Source organism: Salvelinus namaycush, chromosome 8, assembly GCF_016432855.1.
Source record: "Salvelinus namaycush isolate Seneca chromosome 8, SaNama_1.0, whole genome shotgun sequence".
NCBI classification, from domain to species: domain Eukaryota; kingdom Metazoa; phylum Chordata; class Actinopteri; order Salmoniformes; family Salmonidae; genus Salvelinus; species Salvelinus namaycush.
The window spans coordinates 4,217,624-4,243,490 of NC_052314.1; the positions used below are offsets into that span (position 1 = coordinate 4,217,624).

Genomic DNA, 25,867 nt, shown 5'->3' on the forward strand with positions numbered 1-25,867 from the left:
AGCACCATTCGTTAGAGTAACATGTTCTCTGGGAGTAGAGCAGAGACCTTTTAGCCCCCGGGGAAGAGGGGTCCAGAAAAGTCGGAGCCAACTCCTTAACATATTTATTAAAGCGAACCTGTACTCCCCTCTAGGCGACCAGCTGAAACAGACCATGAAGAAGCAATATTTCAACCCAACGGACGTGGACTGTCACTATGGAGAGATTGAACCCCCAATGTTGGACCGCATCTTCTACAAGAACAAACCTCGCTACCTCAAACGTACCAGTTCTGGTATCTGGCACTCTCCTCCTAAAATGGAGGCTCTGCCCATTTAAACACTGGGTACTGGGACAAAATGGGTTTTATATTGTATTTTTGTTACGTTTGTTCTTTTGCATGTATTATATTATAGAATCGTCTGGCTGACGGACACCTGAAGTGACTTCAGATAAGTGCAAGGAATGTAGCAAAGAATTTTTAAAATATATTTTTTTAAATAAATGTTGATTTACATTTCAAAAATTCTCTTGAATAAAATGAGTAGAACATGTCTACGGTTCTGAAGATGGTCATTTTACGTTGTTCACACGAAGGGATATCCAGTGGAACTGTGACAAACTTGAGAAGGGGCCGGCCTTCCAAACTGTACAACCAATAACAAAAGGGACTGGGAGGTAAAAAATATATATATATATTGTTACTCACCTGAGCAGAAATAGATGGATTTCCATCCTATATGGATTCTGGAGAAGTGTATATCTTCAATAACAGTCTGGTTTGGAGATGGCAGTCTAATACAGACTAAATATATTGCCAAATTATTTTCTCTGTTGATCTGAAATGACATGCTTTATTTGTTGCTCACACTTCCCATGTTCATTTTGTCAACAAACAAAAAGTATTTTGAAAAGTAATTTTGGCCTTTTTTTTTTTTTACATTGCTAATCACGTTTGTCTACTCATGCAATTGCGAGTGTGGCATCATTTTACAAATGCAGTTTTGGGCAATGGCATCCTTTTTGTAGTAGAAAACAATTTTATTTTAATATACAATAAAAATATTATTAACAATCAGGATGTGTCTAATGGGGTAAATGCAGCCAACCCCAGGCTTCAACCTATTTATTTATAGCCACGATGCTGCATCAGTTGGGCTACAGGTGATAATGATATATATATATATATATATATGGGCCATATGATGTAGCACATATGATAATATGGACCAATATGTTAAAATCATTCATATTTTTACCAATATGTTAATGGACTCATTTCTTGATGTATATTTTTAGTGTCAGCATTTTTATTTTCATACATTTCGGAGTAAAATGTTGCAATTCAACCACTCAGACACGAGACGTATGTGGCGCAGGGTCTACAGACAATCGCAGATTATGACGAGAAAACCAGCCCCGTCGCGGACATCGTCTGGCTTCCAGACAAATGAAACAGAATAATGCACAAAGTAGATGTCCTAACCGACTTGCAAAACTATAGTTTGTTAACGGGAAATTTGTGGAGTGGTTGAAAAACGAGTTTTAATGACTCCAACCTAAGTGTATGTAAACTTCCGACTTCAACTGTATATATTCTCATCCTATTCCTTTACTAGATTGTGTGTATTAGGTTTTGTTGTGGAATTTGTTAGATATTTGGTTTTGTTGTGGAATTGTTAGATATTACTTGTTAGATATTGCTGCACTGTCGGAACTAGAAGCACAAGCATTTCGCTACACTCGCAATAACATCTGCTAACAATGTGTACGTGACCAATAACATTTGATTTTAAAATGTTCTACATAAAAATTGTCCTGGGGAGAACCCTCCCAGTTTTAATACATGTACAAAATCATCCTCTTTACCTAAAGGCACGATGGTCACTTTTTCCATGAAAGGGGAAGGTAAACTTGGCCCCAGACAATCGATCTGAGATCGACTTTAAGTTTCAGTCATGGGGATATTTGTTGTTGTTGTTGCTTGAACCCCTGCGGGTGTCTCAACTAACCACAAACGTTATGCTGAATAGTCTTGTAATCTAATTTACATTTGCAATCGAAGGCTTACTCCGCCATGGCTTGTGGGCCAAAGCCTATGGGGAAATTATTTTTATTTTTTTGATAAACACTCCGTCTGCGGTTAACATTATAGTTTATATATTTATTTTATCTTATAGGTTTTGTTCTATGCGATTAATATTCATCAGCTAATGTCACTTTTTGGGGGTGAATTTTGACGCTTTTATGTCATCAAAACAAGCACGTGAAGGCTTCATACTTTATAAAGGTCATGTTAACTAACTGATAGTATCTCATAGAACAAAACATATAAGATCTCCTAAAGCCTGTGTTAACCTCAGACCTTATTTTGTCTGTTTATCCCAAAACCCCTTTTTTTCACCCATTAATTTCCCCCATAGGAATGGCTGAATGAACCAGAGTTAACCAATTTCCAGGTTTTAGGACTACAAGCTGATGAGTTAATATACAGGTAATATACAATTATATACATTTTTCTGCACAGATTTAAAAAAAAAAAGAAAAAAGAATCAAGTAAATCTCATGCATGCGAATATAGATTTAATCACCTTACATTTTTGTACCCAGTATACTTTTTAGAGAGCCTCAATGTGAACGTATGACTCTTGACTTTTGCTGGTATGCATTGTTGACCTCTACATTACGTTTTTATTTATGAATATGGAGGGGTGACTGCTGGACCAATACAAACACGCTTTTGGGACGTGCCAGTGTGGAGGACTTTTATTTTGAAAGGTACTCTGACTTGTAAGTGATGGCTTCTCCATAGAAACAACTATCCAGTCGACGCAACCTGGTCTCAGAGAATTTTATATTAATCCATATGTAAATGCAAGACACTCCATTTCTTATGTTTCGTATGCTATATATTAATTTGTCGATATATGTTACCAAATTTTAATAATGTACATTGTTACAAATTAGCAAAATGTTACGAATTTGCCAAAAGTATGGTACTTTACAAATTCTAGCTAGGTGGCCAGTTAGCTAACGTTAGCTAGGCTAGTGGTTAGGGTTAAGTTTAGGAGGAAGGGTAAGGTGAAGAAGTTAGCTAACATGCTAAATAGTTGAAAAGTAGCTCAACAGTAATTAGTTGAAAAGTTGCTAATTAGCTCGAATGTTAAAGTTGTACCCTGATGAGATTCAAACTCGCAACCGTTGGCTTGCTTATAGACATTCAGGGTATACGTCCACCCCGATCAACCACCCTACTTTATTTTAATTTGTTTGTCTTATTGTCCAAAAACAAACAAAAGTGGCACTAATAAAGACGGTGAATATGCACACTCACCGGGATATGGCCGACTGGCCTAGTTAAATAAAGGTTAAATGTTCTCCGCTGGTGCCCAATAAAAGAGGCTACTGTTTGCTCAATTAAGTTAAGAAATTCAATAACTAAAAGACAGAATGGAGTCTATTGTAAATCTCTTTACAGCAATAGCCATTTTGCGATATGCCTGTCTTGGGTGTCTCTGCTTTTCACTGACAGGCACAACCATAACAATTTGGTATTTGCACCGTGCGCTGCTCTTCTCGACTGTAGGCTATGCCATTTAAAACAATCCCGTTTTTTAAAAAGACGCTAATGATCCTCTGTGGCCAAATCATGCTGCAGCCTATTTTGTATTTATTTTTATGTATTTATGTATAGACAGGAGTAAGCTAATTAGGCTATATAATTTTTTACACATATCGTGTAATGAAATGCTGCCATTGTCATTGAGGCCTACACTTGTAGCTTGAATTGGTGCATGCACTGTACGATCTCGGCCACTCATCTCTGCCTTGAAGTGTTCTCCTCAAACCACAATGCTAAAGTTGGAGCTTATTGGCTTGCAGTCAGTACGCACATGTTTCATGCAGCTGACATGTAGTAATGTTAAATAATGGGATATTAGCCTATAGTTTTTTGGGGCATGTTGTATTAATTGTGATAGGCTCACGTTTTACTGGTACGGCCTACCCCGACTTTCTTTTACCTGGGCGCCAGGGGTGAAAGTTAATGTCCCGTGTACACTAACTAGCACGCTGTGAAACACCTCTTCCCGTTCATGTTCAATGGAAGGAAAGCGGTGAAAAGTGGAGAGGGCTGGGGACAGTTGGGCGACATGGAGTGGGAGGCAGTGAAACCTTTCAACATTTCCCAACTTTATGCAAATCACTGGTGATGACCAATCATATCGAGTGGTTCCCATGATGCATTTGACGCTATGCGACCCATCGCAGGAGACTTTCTAAAGCAAAGATGGCTGACAAAAATACTAGTATGGAAGCAAATGTAGGTAATTAATTGTCATAACGAATCTTGTTAAAAAAAAAAAAAAAAAAAAGTACAGTTGAGAGGAATATGTTAATGTAGAGACAAACGATTATGCATATTTTGTCATTAAGTTCATTTACGAAACATCGCTATTTAGCAAACTAGCTGACTAGCTAACATTAGCCAGCCTGCTAGCTAGCTTTATGGGGTGTTGTGACATATGAAATTGTAATTTGTGTTTTAATGTGTTAGGGATTCCTGAGAGAACCAGCAAACCAGGCTGTCATCATGTGAAACAGTGGATGTAAAGAATCTAGCTAACTAAAACATTTATTTCAAATTGGATGTACAATTTTGTAAGCTTGCCTTGCTGATATTTCCAATGCAATGCAGCTGATGTATTGTAGCTAGCGAACTATTTTCTTGCTTATTGTGTAGCGGAGGATAAAAATACCTGTATGCCTATGGATGTGTAGCTAGCTATGTAGCCAATCTGTGTATGGACCCTAAAACGTTTGGTATAAATATTAGTTCAGAACCTCAGCTACCATAGCCAGTTGTATCGACTTCAAAACATTCTGAATGACATTAATGAAGCGTATGGATCGTGTATAATATAACTTTGTGCCAAGGATGCGAGTCCTATATACATGTAGTTATTACCAAGCATGATATCCCCACAGTGCAGCCTATACATTGGATATATTCACTGATCATGTACTGTACCTTGGCAAATAAAGGTGCTGTTCAGGTATGAATGTCTGTGAGACATTTATTTTTCAGTCATATTCAATACCAGGAGTATCAAACTCTATTCCTTGAATGATGCTGTGTCTGCCTGTATGTATTATACACTTCAACAGTGTTTACCAATCTTGGTCCTGGGACATCAATGGTTACACATTGTAACTATGCAATAGACTAGAAACATGATTTAACTAGTTAAAGGCTGATTTTGTATTTCATATATATATAAATATACAGAAACAGATTTTTTTTAAACCTAAATTAAAAAATATTCTAAATCTGGTTAATCTCTATCTAACTCCCTTCATCTGCATTGATCTGATAAACACAGGATAGGTGTAGTATTTAATCAAATGAGACTTCATTTCAACCAGTGAAACGCTTTATTGAAAGAAGTTCATTATCCAAGTGTTATAAATGCATAATATATGATGAGGTCACCTGTGTATATGAAGTTAACTGTATATATGAAGTTACCTGTGTGTGTGTATATATATTTTTATTTATTTATTTGACCTTTATTTAACTAGGCAAGTCAGTTAAGAACAAATTCTTATTTTCAATGACAGCCTACTGGGGAACAGTGGGTTAACTGCCTTGTTCAGGGGCAGAACGACAGATTTTTACCTTGTCAGCTCAGGGATTCGATCTTGCAACCTTTCGGTTACTAGTCCAACGCTCTAACCACTAGGCTACCTGCCACCTCTACACTCTAACCACTAGGCTACCTGCCACCTCTACACTCTAACCACTAGGCTACCTACCTGCTGAAGGAGCAGTGTAGTGAAGATGATCAGTTCTCTCCAACGCAGCTTGTAGATGCTTCCATCGGAGGAGCAGATGAGAGAAGGACCCTATCACGCGTCAGCAACCCTCCGCGAGTACGTTACCGTCATCGCTACCAGTCGCTGGCTGGCTGGTTGGTTGACTGGCTGGCTGGTTGGTTTACCGGCTGGCTGGTTGGTTGACCGGCTGGTTGGTTGACTAGCTGGCTGGCTGACTGGTTGGTTGGTTGACTAGCTGGCTGGCTGACTGGTTGGTTGGTTGACTAGCTGGTTGGTTGGTTGACTAGCTGGCTGGCTGACTGGTTGGTTGGTTGGTTGACTAGCTGGCTGGCTGGTTGACTGGCTGGTTGACTAGCTGACTGGCTGGTTGGTTGGTTGACCAGCTGGCTGACTGGCTGGTTGGTTGGTTGACCAGCTGGCTGACTGGCTGGTTGGTTGACTAGCTGACTGGTTGGTTGACTGGCTGGCTGGTTGGTTGGTTGACCAGCTGGCTGGCTGGTTGACTGGTTGGCTGGCTGGCTGACTGGTTGGCTGGCTGGTTGACTAGCTGGCTGGCTGGTTGACTGGCTTCAGCACAGACTGAGAAAGCTGTCCTCTGTGTATCTGATAAGGAAATGTGTTTTAATAAATGATTAGAATATTACACTCCTGAAACCATGTGATTGTATGAAATTGATTTGAATCATTAGACTATTATAATGCATTTATATAAGTGTTAGAATCATTTGATTATTATAATACTGTGTGATGGTTTGAGTCAGGGGAATAATAATATATCCTGGAGTATAGTTCTTAGTCAGAATCAATGTTTCGGGGACAATGTGTCTAGTATTTTGATAACAGACTGTCTGAGCCAGATTCGGGGCGACCTTGGCCGGGACACTGAGAACTTCCCAGTCCCAGGTCCCTCCCTATCTCAGGGGAGGGCAGGAAGACGCTATTCTCACGGACTCCCCTACACTCTATTGGCGGGCGGATTTGATGGTTTGTGTGGAAGTATGTGTGTCATTATAAATTGATGGTCTTTGTACTGTGCACGGCAGAACGTTCCGTGAATAAACATTTGACTTTTGTAGACTGGGCCTCTGTCTGTTTTATTTCTATCAGTATCATACAAATCCTGATAGCGCAGACTGAGTAAACAAATTGAATTGGTTAATGAACAGGAGAACTTAATTCTCTTATCAGTATCAAAATGTTCCTACACCTACTGTCACTGTCTGTTTCACCAGTCTACTCTCCAAAACACTTGACATCATGAGGTCACACATCTACTCAAACACGAACTAACAGGAGAGGTGATTCTTACAGGTATTACCTCATGGATCCACTATCTGAAGACACGGTGCTATTTAAGGGTAAAGTTCAGCAGAGCGAGGAAGTAGGATGTGGTAGTTAACAGAGAGTCATTTCATAGACACTCAGCATCACATACGGAGCTATCCACAATAAATCAGACGCGTCTGGACTAAAGCTTTCCAACTCAATCGAGATCATAATATTCACATCCATTTATCTACATCTTCATAGATTGATTGTATATCATATCTACAATATACTCACTGTGCATCACACACACATTAGAGAGATGAATAACTCAGTCGAATATGTATTCACTTCCCTTTAGTTATACCCTATTGAATACAAGTTATACAATGATTGATCAGATTGATTGTATGTGATATACTCACTGCGTTAAGGGAATGTGTGTTGCCAGTCTTGGTAGAGAATGTTGGAGAGACAGATGTGGGAGAGGAACGGAGAGGGACTCGTAGACCTCCGAAAGGAGAACGAGGGACTCGTAGACCTCCGAAAGGAGAACGAGGGACTCGTAGACCTCCGAAAGGAGAACGAGGGACTCGTAGACCTCCGAAAGGAGAACGAGGGACTCGTAGACCTCCGAAAGGAGAACGAGGGACTCGTAGACCTCCGAAAGGAGAATGAGGGACTCGTAGACCTCCGAAAGGAGAATGAGGGACTCGTAGACCTCCGAAGGAGAGGAAAGGAGAGTACTCGTAGACCTCTGGTCACTTGATGTGTTCAGCTGTTTCTGCAACAAAGCTTCATTGTAAGGCCTGGTCCCGAGCTAATCTCAAATCTGTGTACAACACAACACACATTAAAACAGTAAATGTTTAAAGTAACAACCACATTTCTATTTTAAAAAAACGATTCAGTGGTTGACCAGGCTGCAACATATCGCAACCCAATTATTTTGTAAGATCACATATTAAATGAATATCTCCCCACTTTCCCCTCTTCATTTCTCATGTAAGAGAGTTGGCATGGTGACGAGTAACTCTAACCTTACTTGGGACCCGGAGAGTTGCTTTGGCTTAGCGGGCTAACGGACTCTACAACTCATATGGGTTTGAGCCTTGGCCGTCATACACACACAAACACTTATTTTGTTCTTGCATTTGCCACTCGTGTTCAACATAATGTGTGTCCTCCAATCTATTCTGAAAGGTAAAGGGTCTATTCTATCCTTGGGACCAGAGGATCTGTCAGAATGGTGGGCTGAGTTCTTCAACAAGTATAGCTACATTTTATTTATTTAACTAAGGCAAGTCAGTTAAGAACAATTTCTTATTTACAATGATGGCCTACCCCGGCCAAACCCAGACGACACTGGGCCAATTGTGCGCTGCCCTATGGGACTCCCAATCACGGCCGATTGTGATACAGCCTGGATTCGAACCAGGGTGTTTGTAGTGACACCTCTAGCACTGAGATGCAGTGTCTTAGACCACTGCGCCACTCGGGAGTCCCATGCTAACCACCAAAACTAATGAATTTATACATTTTATATACAGCTGTATGTGGACACCTCTTCAAATTAGTGGATTTGGCTATTTCAGCCACACCCGCTGCTGACAGGTGTATAAAATCGAGCACACAGTGATGCAATCTCCATAGACAAACATTGGCAGTAGAATGGCCTTACTGAAGAGCTCAGTGACTTTCAACGCGGCACCGTCATAGGATTCCACCTTTCCAACAAGTCAGTTCGTCAAATGTCTGCCCTGCTAGAGTTTCCCCGGTCAACTGTAAGTGCTGTTATTGTGAAGTGGAAACGTTTAGGAGCAACAACGGCTCAGCCGCGAAGTGGCAGGCCACACAAGCTCACAGAATGGGACCGCCGAGTGTTGAAGCGGGTAGCGTGTACAAATCGTCTGTCCTCGGTTGCAACACTCAGTACCTAGTTCCAAACTGTCTCTGGGCCCCTTAGTTCCAGTAAAGGGAAATCTTAATATTACAGCATACAATGACATTCTAGACAATTCTGTGCTTCCAACTTTGTGGCAACAGTTTGAGGAAGGCTCTTTCCTCTTTCAGCATGACAATGCCCCTATGCACAAAGTGGGATCCATACAGAAATGGTTTGTCGAGATCGGTGTGGAAGAACTTGACTGGCCTGCACAGAGCCCTGACCTCAACCCCATCGAACGCCTTTGGGATGAACTGGAATGGCGACTGCGGCCTAATCGCCCAACATCATTGCCCGATTCCACTAATGCTCTTGTGGCAGAATGGAAGCAAGTCCCCACAGCAATGTTCCAACATCTAGTGGAAAGCCTTCCTAGAAGAGTGGAGATTGTTATAGCAGCAAAGGGGGGGGGGGGGACCAACTCCATATTAATGCCCATGATTTTGGAATGAGATGTTGACGAGCAGGTGTCCACATACTTTTGGTCATGTAGTGTAATTGTGATTCAAACCTGTCCATCGCCACCTGGTGGTAGCGATGTGCATTGCAGGTCAGCAGGAGGCTTGAGGTGTTAGTAATATCAACCGGTTCACTGTGTGTGGATGAAGAGAACAATGACACGAACTGAACAGGAGGTGACCTTCGGACTGTGCTGTTTTTTCTGTCCTCTGTAACTTTCGGGTCGAATGACATAACATGTAACTAAGATTAAGAACGTTTTCAGTATTTTGTACAGTATTTTGCCATTCATTGATTACCAAGTTTGGACAATACATGGTGAGTTGCTATACCTTCTGCATTCCATTGTCAAAAGTTTGCAGAGCAGTCCATACTCCGTATAGCCAGTCAATCTGTAAACTTGTCTGAATAAATAACCCATCCTAAACGAATAGGCTTACATGACATAAAAGCGCAATTTGATAAGTATGCCCATTGTTTAGCGTGAATATTTATATTTATATGAAAGAAAATAACACATTAAGTTTCATTTGGCCAGGAGAGGGGCGAGTTGTCGTCCCTGGCAGGAGTGGAGTTTGGCCAGGAGAGGGGCGAGTTGAAGTCCCCGGCAGGAGTGGAGTTTCATTTGGCCAGGAGAGGGGCGAGTTGTAGTCCCCGGCAGGAGTGGAGTTTCATTTGGCCAGGAGAGGGGCGAGTTGTAGTCCCCGGCAGGAGTGGAGTTTCATTTGGCCAGGAGAGGGGCGAGTTGTAGTCCCCGGCAGGAGTGGAGTTTCATTTGACCAGGAGAGGGGCGAGTTGTAGTCCCCGGCAGGAGTGGAGTTTCATTTGACCAGGAGAGGGTGAGTTGAAGTCCCCGGCAGGAGTGGAGTTTCATTTGGCCAGGAGAGGGGCGAGTTGAAGTCCCCGGCAGGAGTGGAGTGGACTGGTCGGTTGATTAAAATTAGGCCTAGGACCTCATTGATTCGGTAGGTTGAAAGTCCACTGAAGTATTTTCTATTCAATTCTATTCTATTATATTCTAATCTATTATAATTTATTCTATTAATGTTACATGTCTTTTTATGTTTCCCAGGTAGGCATCAGGTAAACAAATGTGGAACCAAGGAAAGTGTATTTCAGACTACTCAAGTGAGGGGTCCTCCTACAACACCAGACACAAGAGGTAAAGTAAAAGAAGATAGAAGAAGGTGGCAGAACTCTTCCCATAATCATGATTTCACAGAAGCCACAACCTTCACAGTAACTGAAGTGACATTAAACTGCAGTTGGATTTAGTGACTCTACCTGGAAAACCATGGATGCGTTTGAGGGTCTCCACAGTGTCCAGCTGTCCTCCTCTCCACCCCTTGCCTCTGCCACCAACCCAGGGTATGAGGTTCTAGTATCCGCCAGATCTGGTATCCAGGTATACTCCAACACCATGTTCTATGGTAAACCCAGTGTTCTAGAGCAGGCTCAGAAGAGAGGGAGAGCCAAATATCACTCCCACCGAGAGGAGACAAAAGAAGAGAGGTGTGAGGTTGGAAGGTAAGACAGACATCATTCTGGGTTTGATTTGTTATTGTCCTTCACAGCTGTAGGTTGGTTCCAAGCCTGTAGCTTTTAGGATTGTCTTCATATAACCATGACGAATCTTCATTTTGTACCACAATAATGTCATATGCCAGATATACTGTGAACGCCAATATTCTGTTTGACAATAATGTGTTCTAACAACACCCTAGGGAAATGTTTGGCCATGTTTATTTTTAAACTGGAAACGGGTTGGGATGGGAGGATGCGTGTCATCATGTGACTTACGGCAGATTGACAACACATTTCGTCCTTTTTTACTATCGGAATGAGCAGGAATGAAAATAGACTTATCTTACAACGCATCGCAAACAAAAGTCGTATACAGCGACTCAAAACTTGAGTAACAAAATAACATTCGACTAACTTTATCTAGTTGGATATCTCGATGAAACATTGTAGCCCATTAGCGTTTCGTCAGCATTATTTAATAGTAACATTGTTTTGAAACGATTGCATCCTTCTAAGTGGAATAATATCGTCAGCAAGTTAACGGTTACTGTAACAATTTATGGAATTTATGGAAACATAAAGTGATGCCATCGAGGTCCGGCGACGGTACGAGGTGAATCTTCTAGCCGGGTGGTGAGAGGGTAAGGGCGGAGAGCTGGAATGGGAAATCCGGTGAATGTGTGCTGTTCCGATTGACATAATGGGCATTAGGACAAGTTCAGCCCTCGCATGTTGTGGCGATTCTTAAACGACGGTGTGATGTTTATGATATTATTGTTTTCAATTATATTTTCAGCATAATCATTGATAATGATGCGTGTGTGTGTGTGTGTGTACTTCTAGACAAACGTGATCAGGACAAATATGCAGACGTTGCATTCATGTTATGAATCACATTATAATCACACATACGATAAGGATCTACAACGGCTGTCAGCCAATTCAGGGCTCGAACCACCCAGTTTATAATAGAGATATATCGTATGTCCTAATTCCTAGTCACTTTACCCTCCTTATACATATCTACTACTGGATCCAGTATCCTTGGAAGTATGCTACTGGAACTGACCCTTGCTTACTTAAGTGTGTTCTATATATTTGTATATCTTGTGTGTTTTTGTTATACCTTGTTTTTCTTCTTCTAGTATTACATTGTTATTGATTACTGCATTTGTAGGGGTTAGAGTTTGCAAGAACGGCATTTCACTGTTACTTGAGATAAACACAGTGTACAAAACATTAAACACCTTCCTAATACTTTAGTCAAATATTATATCTGTTTTGTGCTTCTTGCGGTCCGTTTGCAGTCTACAAAGTATTTGTAATTAGGTTCCGTCACCCTGACCATCGCTATAAAAAAATTAAAAAAATCGTCCCGGGGCTGAATCTAGTTGTTGATCATGGTTACACAGACTATCTGAATTGATCTTGACGCATATCGAGACAACACACACGTGCACACACACTTTCACATTCATAATTTGCTGCTGCTGGACCCTCTGCACACATCAACAACTGACACCCACGAAGCATCGTTACCCTGTTCTTTATTTGTTTATCTTATTAATATCTATCCTGACGTCTAGTCACTTTACCCTGCCTTCATGTACATGTCTACAGTGCATTCGAAAAGTATTCAGACCCCTTGACTTTTTCCAAATTTTGTTAACGTTACAGCCTTATTCTACACGCAATACCCAATAATGACAAAGCAAAAACATCACATTTACATAAGTATTCAGACCGTTTACTCAATACTTTGTTGAAGCACCTTTGGCAGCGATTACAGCCTCGAGTCTTCTTGGGTATGACGCTACAAGCTTGGCACACCTGCATTTGGGGGAGTTTCTCCCATTCTTCTCTGCAGATCCTCTCAAGCTCTGTCAGGTTGGATTTTGAGCGTCGCTGCACAGCTATTTTCAGGTCTCTCCAGAGATGTTCGATCAGGTTCAAGTCCGTGCTCTGGCTGGGCCAGTCAAGGACATTCAGAGACTTGTCATGAAGCCACTCCTGTGTTGTCTTGGCTGTGTGCTTAGGGTTACATTTACATTTAAGTCATTTAGCAGACGCTCTTATCCAGAGCGACTTACAAATTGGAAAGTTCATACATATTCATCCTGGTCCCCCTGTGGGAATTGAACCCTGGTCCCCCTGTGGGAATTGAACCCACAACCCTGGCGTTGCAAGCGCCATGCTCTACCAACTGAGCCACACGGGACTACGGGACTACGGGACACGGGTCATTGTCCTGTTGTCCCAGTCTGAGGTCCTGAGCACTCTGGAGAAGGTTTTCATCAAGGATCTCTCTGTACTTTGCGCTGTTCCTCTTTCCCTCAATCCTGACTAGTCTCCCAGTCCCTGCCACTGAAAAACGTCCCACAGCATGATGCTGCCAGCACCATGCTTCACTGTAGGGATGGTGCCAGGTTTCCTCCAGACGTGACGCTTGGCATTCAGGCCAAAGAGTTCAATCTTGGTTTCATCAGACCAGAGAATCTTGTTTCTCATGGTCACAGAGTCCTTTAGGTGCCTTTTTGGCAATCTCCAAGCGGGCTGTCATGTGCCTTTTACTGAGGAGTGGCTTCCATCTGGCCACTCTACCATAAAGGCCTGATTGGTTGAGTGCTGCAGAGATGGTTGTCCTTCTGGAAGGTTCTCCCATCGCCACAGAGGAACTCTGGAATTCCAGAGGTCACTGTGCTCTTGGGGAGCTTCAATGCTGCAGACATTTTTTGGCACCCTTCCCCAGATCTGTGCCTCGACACAATCCTGTCTCGTAGCTCTACGGATAATTCCTTCTACCTCATGGATTGGTGTTTGTTCTGACATGTACTGTCAACTGTGGGACCTTATATAGACAGGAAGGGGTCTGAAAACTTTACGAATGCACTGTCTCAAATAACTCGGACCTCTGCACATTGATCTGGTACTGGTACTCCCTGTATATAGCTCCACATTGATCTGGTACTCCCTGTATATAGCTCCACATTAATCTGGTACTCCCTGTATATAGCTCCACATTGATCTGGTACTCCCTGTATATAGCTCCACATTAATCTGGTACTCCCTGTATATAGCTCCACATTGATCTGGTACTCCCTGTATATAGCTCCACATTGATCTGGTACTCCCTGTATATAGCTCCACATTGATCTGGTACTGGTACTCCCTGTATATAGCTCCACATTGATCTGGTACTGGTACTTCCTGTATATAGCTCCACATTGATCTGGTACGTCCTGTATATAGCTCCACATTGATCTGGTACGTCCTGTATATAGCTCCACATTGATCTGGTACGTCCTGTATATAGCTCCACATTGATCTGGTACTCCCTGTATATAGCTCCACATTGATCTGGTACTTCCTGTATATAGCTCCACATTGATCTGGTACTCCCTGTATATAGCTCCACGTTGATCTGGTACTGGTACTTCCTGTATATAGCTCCACATTGATCTGGTACTGGTACTCCCTGTATATAGCTCCACATTGATCTGGTACTGGTACTCCCTGTATATAGCTCCACATTGATCTGGTACTGGTACTCCCTGTATATAGCTCCACATTGATCTGGTACTTCCTGTATATAGCTCCACATTGATCTGGTACTCCCTGTATATAGCTCCACATTGATCTGGTACTGGTACTCCCTGTATATAGCTCCACATTGATCTGGTACTGGTACTTCCTGTATATAGCTCCACATTGATCTGGTACTGGTACTTCCTGTATATAGCTCCACATTGATCTGGTACTCCCTGTATATAGCTCCACATTGATCTGGTACTTCCTGTATATAGCTCCACATTGATCTGGTACTCCCTGTATATAGCTCCACATTGATCTGGTACTTCCTGTATATAGCTCCACATTGATCTGGTACTGGTACTCCCTGTATATAGCTCCACATTGATCTGGTACTTCCTGTATATAGCTCCACATTGATCTGGTACTTCCTGTATATAGCTCCACATTGATCTGGTACTGGTACTCCCTGTATATAGCTCCACATTGATCTGGTACTTCCTGTATATAGCTCCACATTGATCTGGTACTCCCTGTATATAGCTCCACATTGATCTGGTACTGGTACTCCCTGTATATAGCTCCACATTGATCTGGTACTGGTACTTCCTGTATATAGCTCCACATTGATCTGGTACGTCCTGTATATAGCTCCACATTGATCTGGTACGTCCTGTATATAGCTCCACATTAATCTGGTACTTCCTGTATATAGCTCCACATTGATCTGGTACTCCCTGTATATAGCTCCACATTAATCTGGTACTTCCTGTATATAGCTCCACATTGATCTGGTACTGGTACTCCCTGTATATAGCTCCACATTGATCTGGTACTGGTACTCCCTGTATATAGCTCCTCATTGATCTGGTACTGGTACTCCCTGTATATAGCTCCACATTGATCTGGTACTGGTACTTCCTGTATATAGCTCCACATTGATCTGGTACTGGTACTTCCTGTATATAGCTCCACATTGATCTGGTACTGGTACTTCCTGTATATAGCTCCACATTGATCTGGTACTTCCTGTATATAGCTCCACATTGATCTGGTACTTCCTGTATATAACTCCACATTGATCTGTTACTCCCTGTATATAGCTTAATTCAGTCTAAACCCGTTGTATTCCATGTCACAAACAACATTTGATTTGACAACCAATTCCTTATTATATACCTTTTTAAAAATGTATTTAACTAAGTCAGTTAAGAATAAATTGTTATTTATAATGACGGCCTACCCCGGCCAAACCATAACCCGGACCATGCTGGGTCAATTGTGCGCCACCCTATGCGACTCCCAATCACGGCCGGTTGTGATACAGCCTGGAATTGAACCAGGATCTGTAGTGACACCTCTAGCACTGAGATGCAGTGCCTTAGACCGCTGCGCCACTCGGGAGCCCCCCCCCCCTATTAACTACCTAACTTTCTTAATATCTCAAACAAGCAGCTGAAGGGGCTAGTTAGCTTACATGTTCATGTAGCCATTGCACTTAACAGACAAGTTTTTAAATCTCGTCTTTTGTTTTCTAAAGGTTGGTAGACCTGGAGCCAGGTCCAATCCCCAGGGTGGAGGGTGGAGGGCAGGGTGACCCCAGGCCCGCCAGGCCCCAGGAGCAGGGTACCCAGGCCAGGGGCAGAGAGGGCAGCAGGCTGGAGCGTGCTGCCCAGCTGGAGGGTGCCCGGGGCGGGGAGCATGAAGACAATGTGTCCCGCCTCCGGAGCTCTTCCCTGGAGATCAGAGAGAAGGGATCAGAGATCCTCAGAGAGCAGCTAGATGCTGCACAGAAGGTGGCTGAGGCCCATCTTGTTATACAGTATACCTCTTCTATTCTGCTGCAGTTCTACCCTACACCTCTTCTATTCTGCTGCAGTTCTACGCTACACCTCTTCTATTCTGCTGCAGTTCTACGCTACACCTCTTCTATTCTGCTGCAGTTCTACCCTATACCTCTTCTATTCTGCTGCAGTTCTACGCTACACCTCTTCTATTCTGCTGCAGTTCTACCCTACACCTCTTCTATTCTGCTGCAGTTCTACCCTACACCTCTTCTATTCTGCTGCAGTTCTACCCTACACCTCTTCTATTCTGCTGCAGTTCTACCCTACACCTCTTCTATTCTGCTGCAGTTCTACCCTACACCTCTTCTATTCTGCTGCAGTTCTACCCTACACCTCTTCTATTCTGCTGCAGTTCTACGCTACACCTCTTCTATTCTGACCCAGTTCTACCCTACACCTCTTCTATTCTGACCCAGTTCTACCCTACACCTCTTCTATTCTGACCCAGTTCTACCCTACACCTCTTCTATCCTGCTGCAGTTCTACTCTACAGCTCTTCTATTCTGCTGCAGTTCTACCCTACAGCTCTTCTATTCTGCTGCAGTTCTACCCTACAGCTCTTCTATTCTGCTGCAGTTCTACGCTACACCTCTTCTATTCTGACCCAGTTCTACCCTACAGCTCTTCTATTCTGCTGCAGTTCTACCCTACAGCTCTTCTATTCTGCTGCAGTTCTACCCTACACCTCTTCTATTCTGCTGCAGTTCTACCCTACACCTCTTCTATTCTGCTGCAGTTCTACCCTACACCTCTTCTATTCTGCTGCAGTTCTACCCTACACCTCTTCTATTCTGCTGCAGTTCTACCCTACACCTCTTCTATTCTGCTGCAGTTCTACCCTACACCTCATCTATTCTGCTGCAGTTCTACCCTACACCTCTTCTATTCTGCTGCAGTTCTACCCTACACCTCATCTATTCTGCTGCAGTTCTACCCTACACCTCATCTATTCTGCTGCAGTTCTACGCTACACCTCTTCTATTCTGACCCAGTTCTACCCTACACCTCTTCTATTCTGACCCAGTTCTACCCTACACCTCTTCTATCCTGCTGCAGTTCTACTCTACAGCTCTTCTATTCTGCTGCAGTTCTACCCTACAGCTCTTCTATTCTGCTGCAGTTCTACCCTACAGCTCTTCTATTCTGCTGCAGTTCTACGCTACACCTCTTCTATTCTGACCCAGTTCTACCCTACAGCTCTTCTATTCTGCTGCAGTTCTACCCTACACCTCTTCTATTCTGCTGCAGTTCTACCCTACACCTCTTCTATTCTGCTGCAGTTCTACCCTACACCTCTTCTATTCTGCTGCAGTTCTACCCTACACCTCTTCTATTCTGCTGCAGTTCTACCCTACACCTCTTCTATTCTGCTGCAGTTCTACCCTACACCTCTTCTATTCTGCTGCAGTTCTACCCTACACCTCATCTATTCTGCTGCAGTTCTACCCTACACCTCTTCTATTCTGCTGCAGTTCTACCCTACACCTCATCTATTCTGCTGCAGTTCTACCCTACACCTCATCTATTCTGCTGCAGTTCTACGCTACACCTCTTCTATTCTGCTGCAGTTCTACCCTACACCTCTTCTATTCTGCTGCAGTTCTACCCTACACCTCTTCTATTCTGCTGCAGTTCTACCCTATACCTCTTCTATTCTGCTGCAGTTCTACCCTACACCTCTTCTATTCTGCTGCAGTTCTACCCTACACCTCTTCTATTCTGCTGCAGTTCTACCCTACAGCTCTTCTATTCTGCTGCAGTTCTACGCTACACCTCTTCTATTCTGCTGCAGTTCTACCCTACACCTCTTCTATTCTGCTGCAGTTCTACCCTACACCTCATCTATTCTGCTGCAGTTCTACCCTACACCTCTTCTATTCTGCTGCAGTTCTACCCTACACCTCATCTATTCTGCTGCAGTTCTACCCTACACCTCATCTATTCTGCTGCAGTTCTACGCTACACCTCTTCTATTCTGCTGCAGTTCTACCCTACACCTCTTCTATTCTGCTGCAGTTCTACCCTATACCTCTTCTATTCTGCTGCAGTTCTACCCTACACCTCTTCTATTTTGCTGCAGTTCTACCCTACACCTCTTCTATTCTGCTGCAGTTCTACCCTACACCTCTTCTATTCTGACCCAGTTCTACCCTACACCTCCTCTATTCTGCTGCAGTTCTACCCTACACCTCTTCTATTCTGCTGCAGTTCTACCCTACACCTCTTCTATTCTGCTGCAGTTCTACCCTACACCTCATCTATTCTGCTGCAGTTCTACCCTACACCTCTTCTATTCTGCTGCAGTTCTACCCTACACCTCTTCTATTCTGCTGCAGTTCTACCCTACACCTCTTCTATTCTGCTGCAGTTCTACCCTACACCTTATCTATTCTGCTGCAGTTCTACCCTACACCTCTTCTATTCTGCTGCAGTTCTACCCTACACCTCTTCTATTCTGACCCAGTTCTACGCTACACCTCTTCTATTCTGCTGCAGTTCTACCCTACACCTCTTCTATTCTGACCCAGTTCTACCCTACACCTCTTCTATTCTGCTGCAGTTCTACCCTACACCTCATCTATTCTGCTGCAGTTCTACCCTACACCTCTTCTATTCTGCTGCAGTTCTACCCTACACCTCTTCTATTCTGCTGCAGTTCTACCCTACACCTCTTCTATTCTGCTGCAGTTCTACCCTACACCTCATCTATTCTGCTGCAGTTCTACCCTACACCTCTTCTATTCTGCTGCAGTTCTACCCTACACCTCTTCTATTCTGACCCAGTTCTACGCTACACCTCTTCTATTCTGCTGCAGTTCTACCCTACACCTCTTCTATTCTGACCCAGTTCTACCCTACACCTCTTCTATTCTGACCCAGTTCTACCCTACACCTCTGTTATTCTGCTGCAGTTCTACCCTACACCTCCTCTATTCTGCTGCAGTTCTACCCTACACCTCTTCTATTCTGCTGCAGTTCTACCCTACACCTCTTCTATTCTGACCCAGTTCTACCCTATAGCTCTTCTATTCTGCTGCAGTTCTACCCTACACCTCTTCTATTCTGCTGCAGTTCTACCCTACACCTCTTCTATTCTGCTGCAGTTCTACCCTACACCTCTTCTATTCTGCTGCAGTTCTACGCTACACCTCTTCTATTCTGACCCAGTTCTACCCTACAGCTCTTCTATTCTGCTGCAGTTCTACCCTACACCTCTTCTATTCTGCTGCAGTTCTACCCTACACCTCTTCTAATCTGCTGCAGTTCTACCCTACACCTCTTCTATTCTGCTGCAGTTCTACCCTACACCTCTTCTATTCTGCTGCAGTTCTACCCTACACCTCTTCTATTCTGCTGCAGTTCTACCCTACACCTCTTCTATTCTGCTGCAGTTCTACCCTACACCTCATCTATTCTGCTGCAGTTCTACCCTACACCTCTTCTATTCTGCTGCAGTTCTACCCTACACCTCATCTATTCTGCTGCAGTTCTACCCTACACCTCATCTATTCTGCTGCAGTTCTACGCTACACCTCTTCTATTCTGCTGCAGTTCTACCCTACACCTCTTCTATTCTGCTGCAGTTCTACCCTACACCTCTTCTATTCTGCTGCAGTTCTACCCTACACCTCTTCTATTCTGCTGCAGTTCTACCCTACACCTCTTCTATTCTGCTGCAGTTCTACCCTACACCTCTTCTATTCTGCTGCAGTTCTACCCTACAGCTCTTCTATTCTGCTGCAGTTCTACGCTACACCTCTTCTATTCTGCTGCAGTTCTACCCTACACCTCTTCTATTCTGCTGCAGTTCTACCCTACACCTCATCTATTCTGCTGCAGTTCTACCCTACACCTCTTCTATTCTGCTGCAGTTCTACCCTACACCTCATCTATTCTGCTGCAGTTCTACCCTACACCTCATCTATTCTGCTGCAGTTCTACGCTACACCTCTTCTATTCTGCTGCAGTTCTACCCTACACCTCTTCTATTCTGCTGCAGTTCTACCCTACACCTCTTCTATTCTGCTGCAGTTCTACCCTACACCTCTTCTATTTTGCTGCAGTTCTACCCTACACCTCTTCTATTCTGCTGCAGTTCTACCCTACACCTCTTCTATTCTGACCCAGTTCTACCCTACACCTCCTCTATTCTGCTGCAGTTCTACCCTACACCTCTTCTATTCTGCTGCAGTTCTACCCTACACCTCTTCTATTCTGCTGCAGTTCTACCCTACACCTCATCTATTCTGCTGCAGTTCTACCCTACACCTCTTCTATTCTGCTGCAGTTCTACCCTACACCTCTTCTATTCTGCTGCAGTTCTACCCTACACCTCTTCTATTCTGCTGCAGTTCTACCCTACACCTCATCTATTCTGCTGCAGTTCTACCCTACACCTCTTCTATTCTGCTGCAGTTCTACCCTACACCTCTTCTATTCTGACCCAGTTCTACGCTACACCTCTTCTATTCTGCTGCAGTTCTACCCTACACCTCTTCTATTCTGACCCAGTTCTACCCTACACCTCTTCTATTCTGACCCAGTTCTACCCTACACCTCTGTTATTCTGCTGCAGTTCTACCCTACACCTCCTCTATTCTGCTGCAGTTCTACCCTACACCTCTTCTATTCTGCTGCAGTTCTACCCTACACCTCTTCTATTCTGACCCAGTTCTACCCTATAGCTCTTCTATTCTGCTGCAGTTCTACCCTACACCTCTTCTATTCTGCTGCAGTTCTACCCTACACCTCTTCTATTCTGCTGCAGTTCTACCCTACACCTCTTCTATTCTGCTGCAGTTCTACCCTACACCTCTTCTATTCTGACCCAGGTCTACCCTACACCTCTTCTATTCTGACCCAGGTCTACCCTACACCTCTTCTATCCCCTCCCAGGAGCTGAAGCTGAAGGATAAGGAGTGTGAGCGTCTGTCACAGATCCGGGATCAACTAGAGCAGGAGCTGGAGGAGCTAACTGCCAGTCTGTTTGAGGTAGGAAGGAATGACTACTAGGCCTGCTACAACCTACAGCTAGCTGAACTGGTGAAGGACTGACTACTAGGCCTGCTATAACCTACAGCTAGCTGAACTAGTGAAGGACTGACTGCTAGGCCTGCTATAACCTACAGCTAGCTGAACTGACGATGGTACAAGTACATCTGGACTTAGAAAGGTGTGGATCCTGCATGTTAACTATGTCCTTTTTTTGCTGTTTCCCTATAGGAAGCTCACAGGATGGTGCGTGAAGCCAACGTGAAACAAGCAGCAGCAGAGAAACAGCTGAAGGAGGCTCAGGACAAGGTCCGTTTATGTCTCCTATTTAAACTAAAGACTTTATCCTTCAGGGTTAGAGAGGTGGGCCTGTGTGTGTGGGCCTGTGTGTGTGGGCCTGTGTGTGTGTGTGTGTGTGTGTGTGTGTGTGTGTGTGTGTGTGTGTGTGTGTGTGTGTGTGTGTGTGTGTGTGTGTGTGTGTGTGTGTGTGTGTGTGTGTGTGTGTGTGTGTGTGTGTGTGTCGGGATGGGTACAATCCATAACTACTGTCTATAACCACTTGTGTTGTTGTCTCTCCCCAGAGTGATGTCCTGCAGGCGGAGGTGTCCGCCCTGAAGACCATGGTCCTGACATCCACCCCGTCTTCCCCCAACCGCCAGGCCCACCCTCAGCTCCTCTCCCCGGGCACTAGGTCCAGGGGTGCCAGCCCCCACCATGGAGGAGGGCACACACGCAACAAGAGTGCCAGTGGTGCCCTCCCATTGGGCCCTGGTGGGCACTCAGACCTGCCCTCTGACCTGCAACCAGTCAGAGAGGACAAAGAGGTAGGTCCAGCCGCCTTCAGACTACAGACCGGCCGTGTCTGAATACCCATAATGCTTTTCTAAGTAGTAGGCGTTTTGTTTTTTTACAAAAAATACAACGTTTTATAGCATGTGCATTTTTGTTGTTGTTGTCTGCTTTAAATGCCAGGATGTCATACACATTTCTGCTTTTCATCTAGTAGAATTCACTGGACACTACTGATGAAAATAATGGTCTTCGGAACTAACTCTACTACTGCTTCCTACTATAACTCTACTACTGCTTCCTACTATAACTCTACTACTGCTTCCTACTATAACTCTGCTTCTGCTTCCTACTATAACTCTGCTTCCTACTATAACTCTACTACTGCTTCCTACTATAACTCTGCTTCCTACTATAACTCTACTACTGCTTCCTACTATAACTCTACTACTGCTTCCTACTATAACTCTACTACTGCTTCCTACTATAACTCTACTACTGCTTCCTACTATAACTCTGCTTCCTACTATAACTCTGCTTCCTACTATAACTCTGCTTCCTACTATAACTCTACTACTGCTTCCTACTATAACTCTACTACTGCTTCCTACTATAACTCTGCTTCCTACTATAACTCTGCTTCCTACTATAACTCTGCTTCCTACTATAACTCTACTACTGCTTCCTAATATAACCCTGCTTCTGCTTCCTACTATAACTCTACTACTGCTTCCTACTATAACTCTGCTCCCTACTATAACTCTACTACTGCTTCCTACTATAACTCTACTACTGCTTCCTACTATAACTCTGCTTCCTACTATAACTCTATTACTGCTTCCTACTATAACTCTGCTTCCTACTATAACTCTACTAATGCTTCCTACTATAACTCTGCTTCCTACTATAACTCTACTACTGCTTCCTACTATAACTCTGCTTCCTACTATAACTCTACTACTGCTTCCTACTATAACTCTGCTTCCTACTATAACTCTGCTTCCTACTATAACTCTACTACTGCTTCCTACTATAACTCTGCTTCCTACTATAACTCTACTACTGCTTCCTACTATAACTCTGCTTCCTACTATAACTCTACTACTGCTTCCTACTATAACTCTGCTTCCTACTATAACTCTACTACTGCTTCCTACTATAACTCTGCTTCCTACTATAACTCTACTACTGCTTCCTACTATAACTCTACTACTGCTTCCTACTATAACTCTACTACTGCTTCCTACTATAACTCTACTACTGCTTCCTACTATAACTCTACTACTGCTTCCTACTATAACTCTACTACTGATTCCTACTATATCTCTACTACTGATTCCTACTATAACTCTACTACTGATTCCTACTATAACCCTGCTTCCTACTATAACTCTTCTGCTGCTTCCCACTATAACTCTTGTCAATGTATTTCTCTCCTTACTTCCCTTTTTTCTTCATTTCTCTAGCTTTCTTCCCTTTCTATTTTCATCTTCCTGTTTTCTCTTGATCGTCATCATCTTTCCCTGCCCTCTTTCTCTTTCAATCTCTCCATCTCTCTTTCTCTCCCTCCCTCCATTTCTCTTTCTCTCCCTCCCTCCCTCCATCTCCTTCTCTCCCTCATCTCTCCTTCTCTCCATCCCTCCATCTCCTTCTCTCCCTGTATCCCTCATCCCCTTCTTTCCTTCTCTCCCTCCCTTCCTCCCTCCATCTCTCCTTCTCTCCCTCCCTTCCTCCCTCCATATCTTCTTCTTTCCTCCCTCCTCTCTCCCTCCCTCCCTCCATCTGTCCTTCTCTCCATCTCTCCTTTCTCAGCCTACTGTTCCAACACTCCTCTTGCTGATTCTATGTCTGGTTCCGGGTCACTCTGTCTCTGTGACCTATGAACCCTACTGGGCAGAGCAGGGGGAGAGGCCACGGTCTCTCAGCCGCCAGGTAACCACACACCTCTGGTTCCTCAAGGTTTCCTTCTTGTTGTTCCTTTGCCACTGTAATTCTGCTTGGTCTTTGGGTCTAGGATGGGGTGACTGTAAAACTCTTTGGGACAACTGAAATTAAAAAGGACTTTATAACAGCGCCTATACACTGAGTGTACAAAACATTATGAACACCGTCCTAATATTGAGTTGCACCTCTCCTCCCCTTTTACCCTCTGAACAGCCTCAATTCGTCAGGACATGGACTCTACAAGGTGTCGAAAGCATTCCACAGGGATGCTGACCCATGTTGACTCCAATGCTTCCCACAGTTGTGTCAAGTTGGCTGGATGTCCTTTGGGTGGTGAACCATTCTTGATACACAGGGGAAACTGTTGAGTGTGAAAAACCCAGCAGCGTTGAAGTTCTTGACACAAACTGGTGCACCTGTCACCTACTACCATACCCTATTCAAAGACACTTAAATCTTTTGTTTTGCCCGTTCACCCTCTGAATGGCACACGTACACAATCCATGTCTCAATTGTCTCAAGGCTTAAAAATCCTTCTTTAACCTGTCTCCTTCGCTTCATCTACACTGATTTGAAGTGGATTTAACAAGTGACATCAATGAGGGATCATAGCTTTCACCTGGATACTCTATCATGGGAAGCTTTGTATATGGAGGCATTTCTGTAGCCATTATTCCTGCTTAAAAGTATGATCAGGATGTAAATTATGGTTCATGGGTCAGTTTTATTTTATTTTATTTATTTTTTCGGCCGACTAGATTAGATCAACTTTATTTTCCTACAGGGGGGAAATTAATTTGTTCATGCGCTTAAAAAAGACAACGTACAGTAATATTACACACACAAAAATAATTTTTATATGGACCTAAGTGACTAAGTGAATGTCTCTTGGTCCTCTACAGTGTAATGTTATCTAGATCATTTTTATATGGACGTAAGTGACTAAGTGAATGTCCGTCATTGTAACTGGAATTCGGGGTGAAAAAAGCAGAACAGTGATCTGTAAAACCAATCACCATCAATCCGGTCATTACAAGAATTCAGGGAGAACATCTCCAGAGCAGAAGCAAAGAAAATGTCTAGCAGATCTTTTCTGAGAAGGCCCTTTATACAGGTAACTAAGGTAACTACCAAAATAAAGGAAACCCTTGGGTAAATGAGGGATTAAAATGTATATTGAAAGCAAGTGCTTCCACACAGTTGTGGTTTCTGAGTTTAATTAAGCAATTAACATCCCGTCATGCTTAGGGTCATGTTAATGTCCCATCATGCTTAGGGTCATGTTAACGTCCCATCATGCTCAGGGTCATGTTAACATCCCATTATGCTCAGGGTCATGTTAACGTCCCATCATGCTTAGGGTCATGTTTACGTCCCATCATGCTTAGGGTCATGTTAACATCCCATCATGCTTAGGGTCATGTTAACATCCCATCGTGCTTAGGGTCATGTATAAAAATGCCCAGTTGCCCATTATGGCTAGAAGAAGAGATATCAGTGACTGAAAGAGGGCTCTCAAAGGAACATAGAGGATGTGTCTCAGTCACCAGATCTCAGTGACTGAAAGAGGGCTCTCAAAGGAACATAGAGGATGTGTCTCAGTCACCAGATCTCAGTGACTGAAAGAGGGCTCTCAAAGGAACATAGAGGATGTGTCTCAGTCACCAGATCTCAGTGTCTGAAAGAGGGCTCTCAAAGGAACATAGAGGATGTGTCTCAGTCACCAGATCTCAGTGCCTGAAAGAGGGCTCTCAAAGG

At 43.5% G+C, this 25,867-nt stretch overlaps 2 protein-coding genes across 7 annotated transcripts in view; both read left to right on the forward strand.

Moving 5' to 3' along the window:
- The window catches only part of LOC120051652 (inner centromere protein-like), a 33,806-nt gene extending 33,272 nt beyond the window's left edge, over nucleotides 1-534 (forward strand). The window contains exon 15 of the mRNA XM_038998545.1: nucleotides 135-534. Within this exon, the coding sequence (XP_038854473.1) occupies nucleotides 135-319 (185 nt within the window). The 3' untranslated portion in view covers nucleotides 320-534. The remainder of the gene's footprint in view (nucleotides 1-134) is intronic.
- Nucleotides 535-9,624: 9,090 nt separating this feature from the next.
- Nucleotides 9,625-25,867, forward strand: part of rab3il1 (RAB3A interacting protein (rabin3)-like 1) — a 28,998-nt gene continuing 12,755 nt past the window's right edge. For 5 of the 6 annotated variants that reach the window (XR_005477364.1, XM_038999153.1, XM_038999155.1 and 2 more), the window contains exons 1-7: nucleotides 9,625-9,803; nucleotides 10,024-10,450; nucleotides 10,558-11,012; nucleotides 16,078-16,333; nucleotides 21,281-21,376; nucleotides 21,608-21,685; nucleotides 21,958-22,200. Coding sequence is in view for 5 of the 6 variants with exons in the window: in XM_038999153.1 (XP_038855081.1) it covers nucleotides 10,780-11,012; nucleotides 16,078-16,333; nucleotides 21,281-21,376; nucleotides 21,608-21,685; nucleotides 21,958-22,200 (906 nt within the window). In the remaining variant the exon portion in view is untranslated. The remainder of the gene's footprint in view (nucleotides 9,804-10,023; nucleotides 10,451-10,557; nucleotides 11,013-16,077; nucleotides 16,334-21,280; nucleotides 21,377-21,607; nucleotides 21,686-21,957; nucleotides 22,201-25,867) is intronic. The other variant, XM_038999154.1, reaches the window with a different exon arrangement.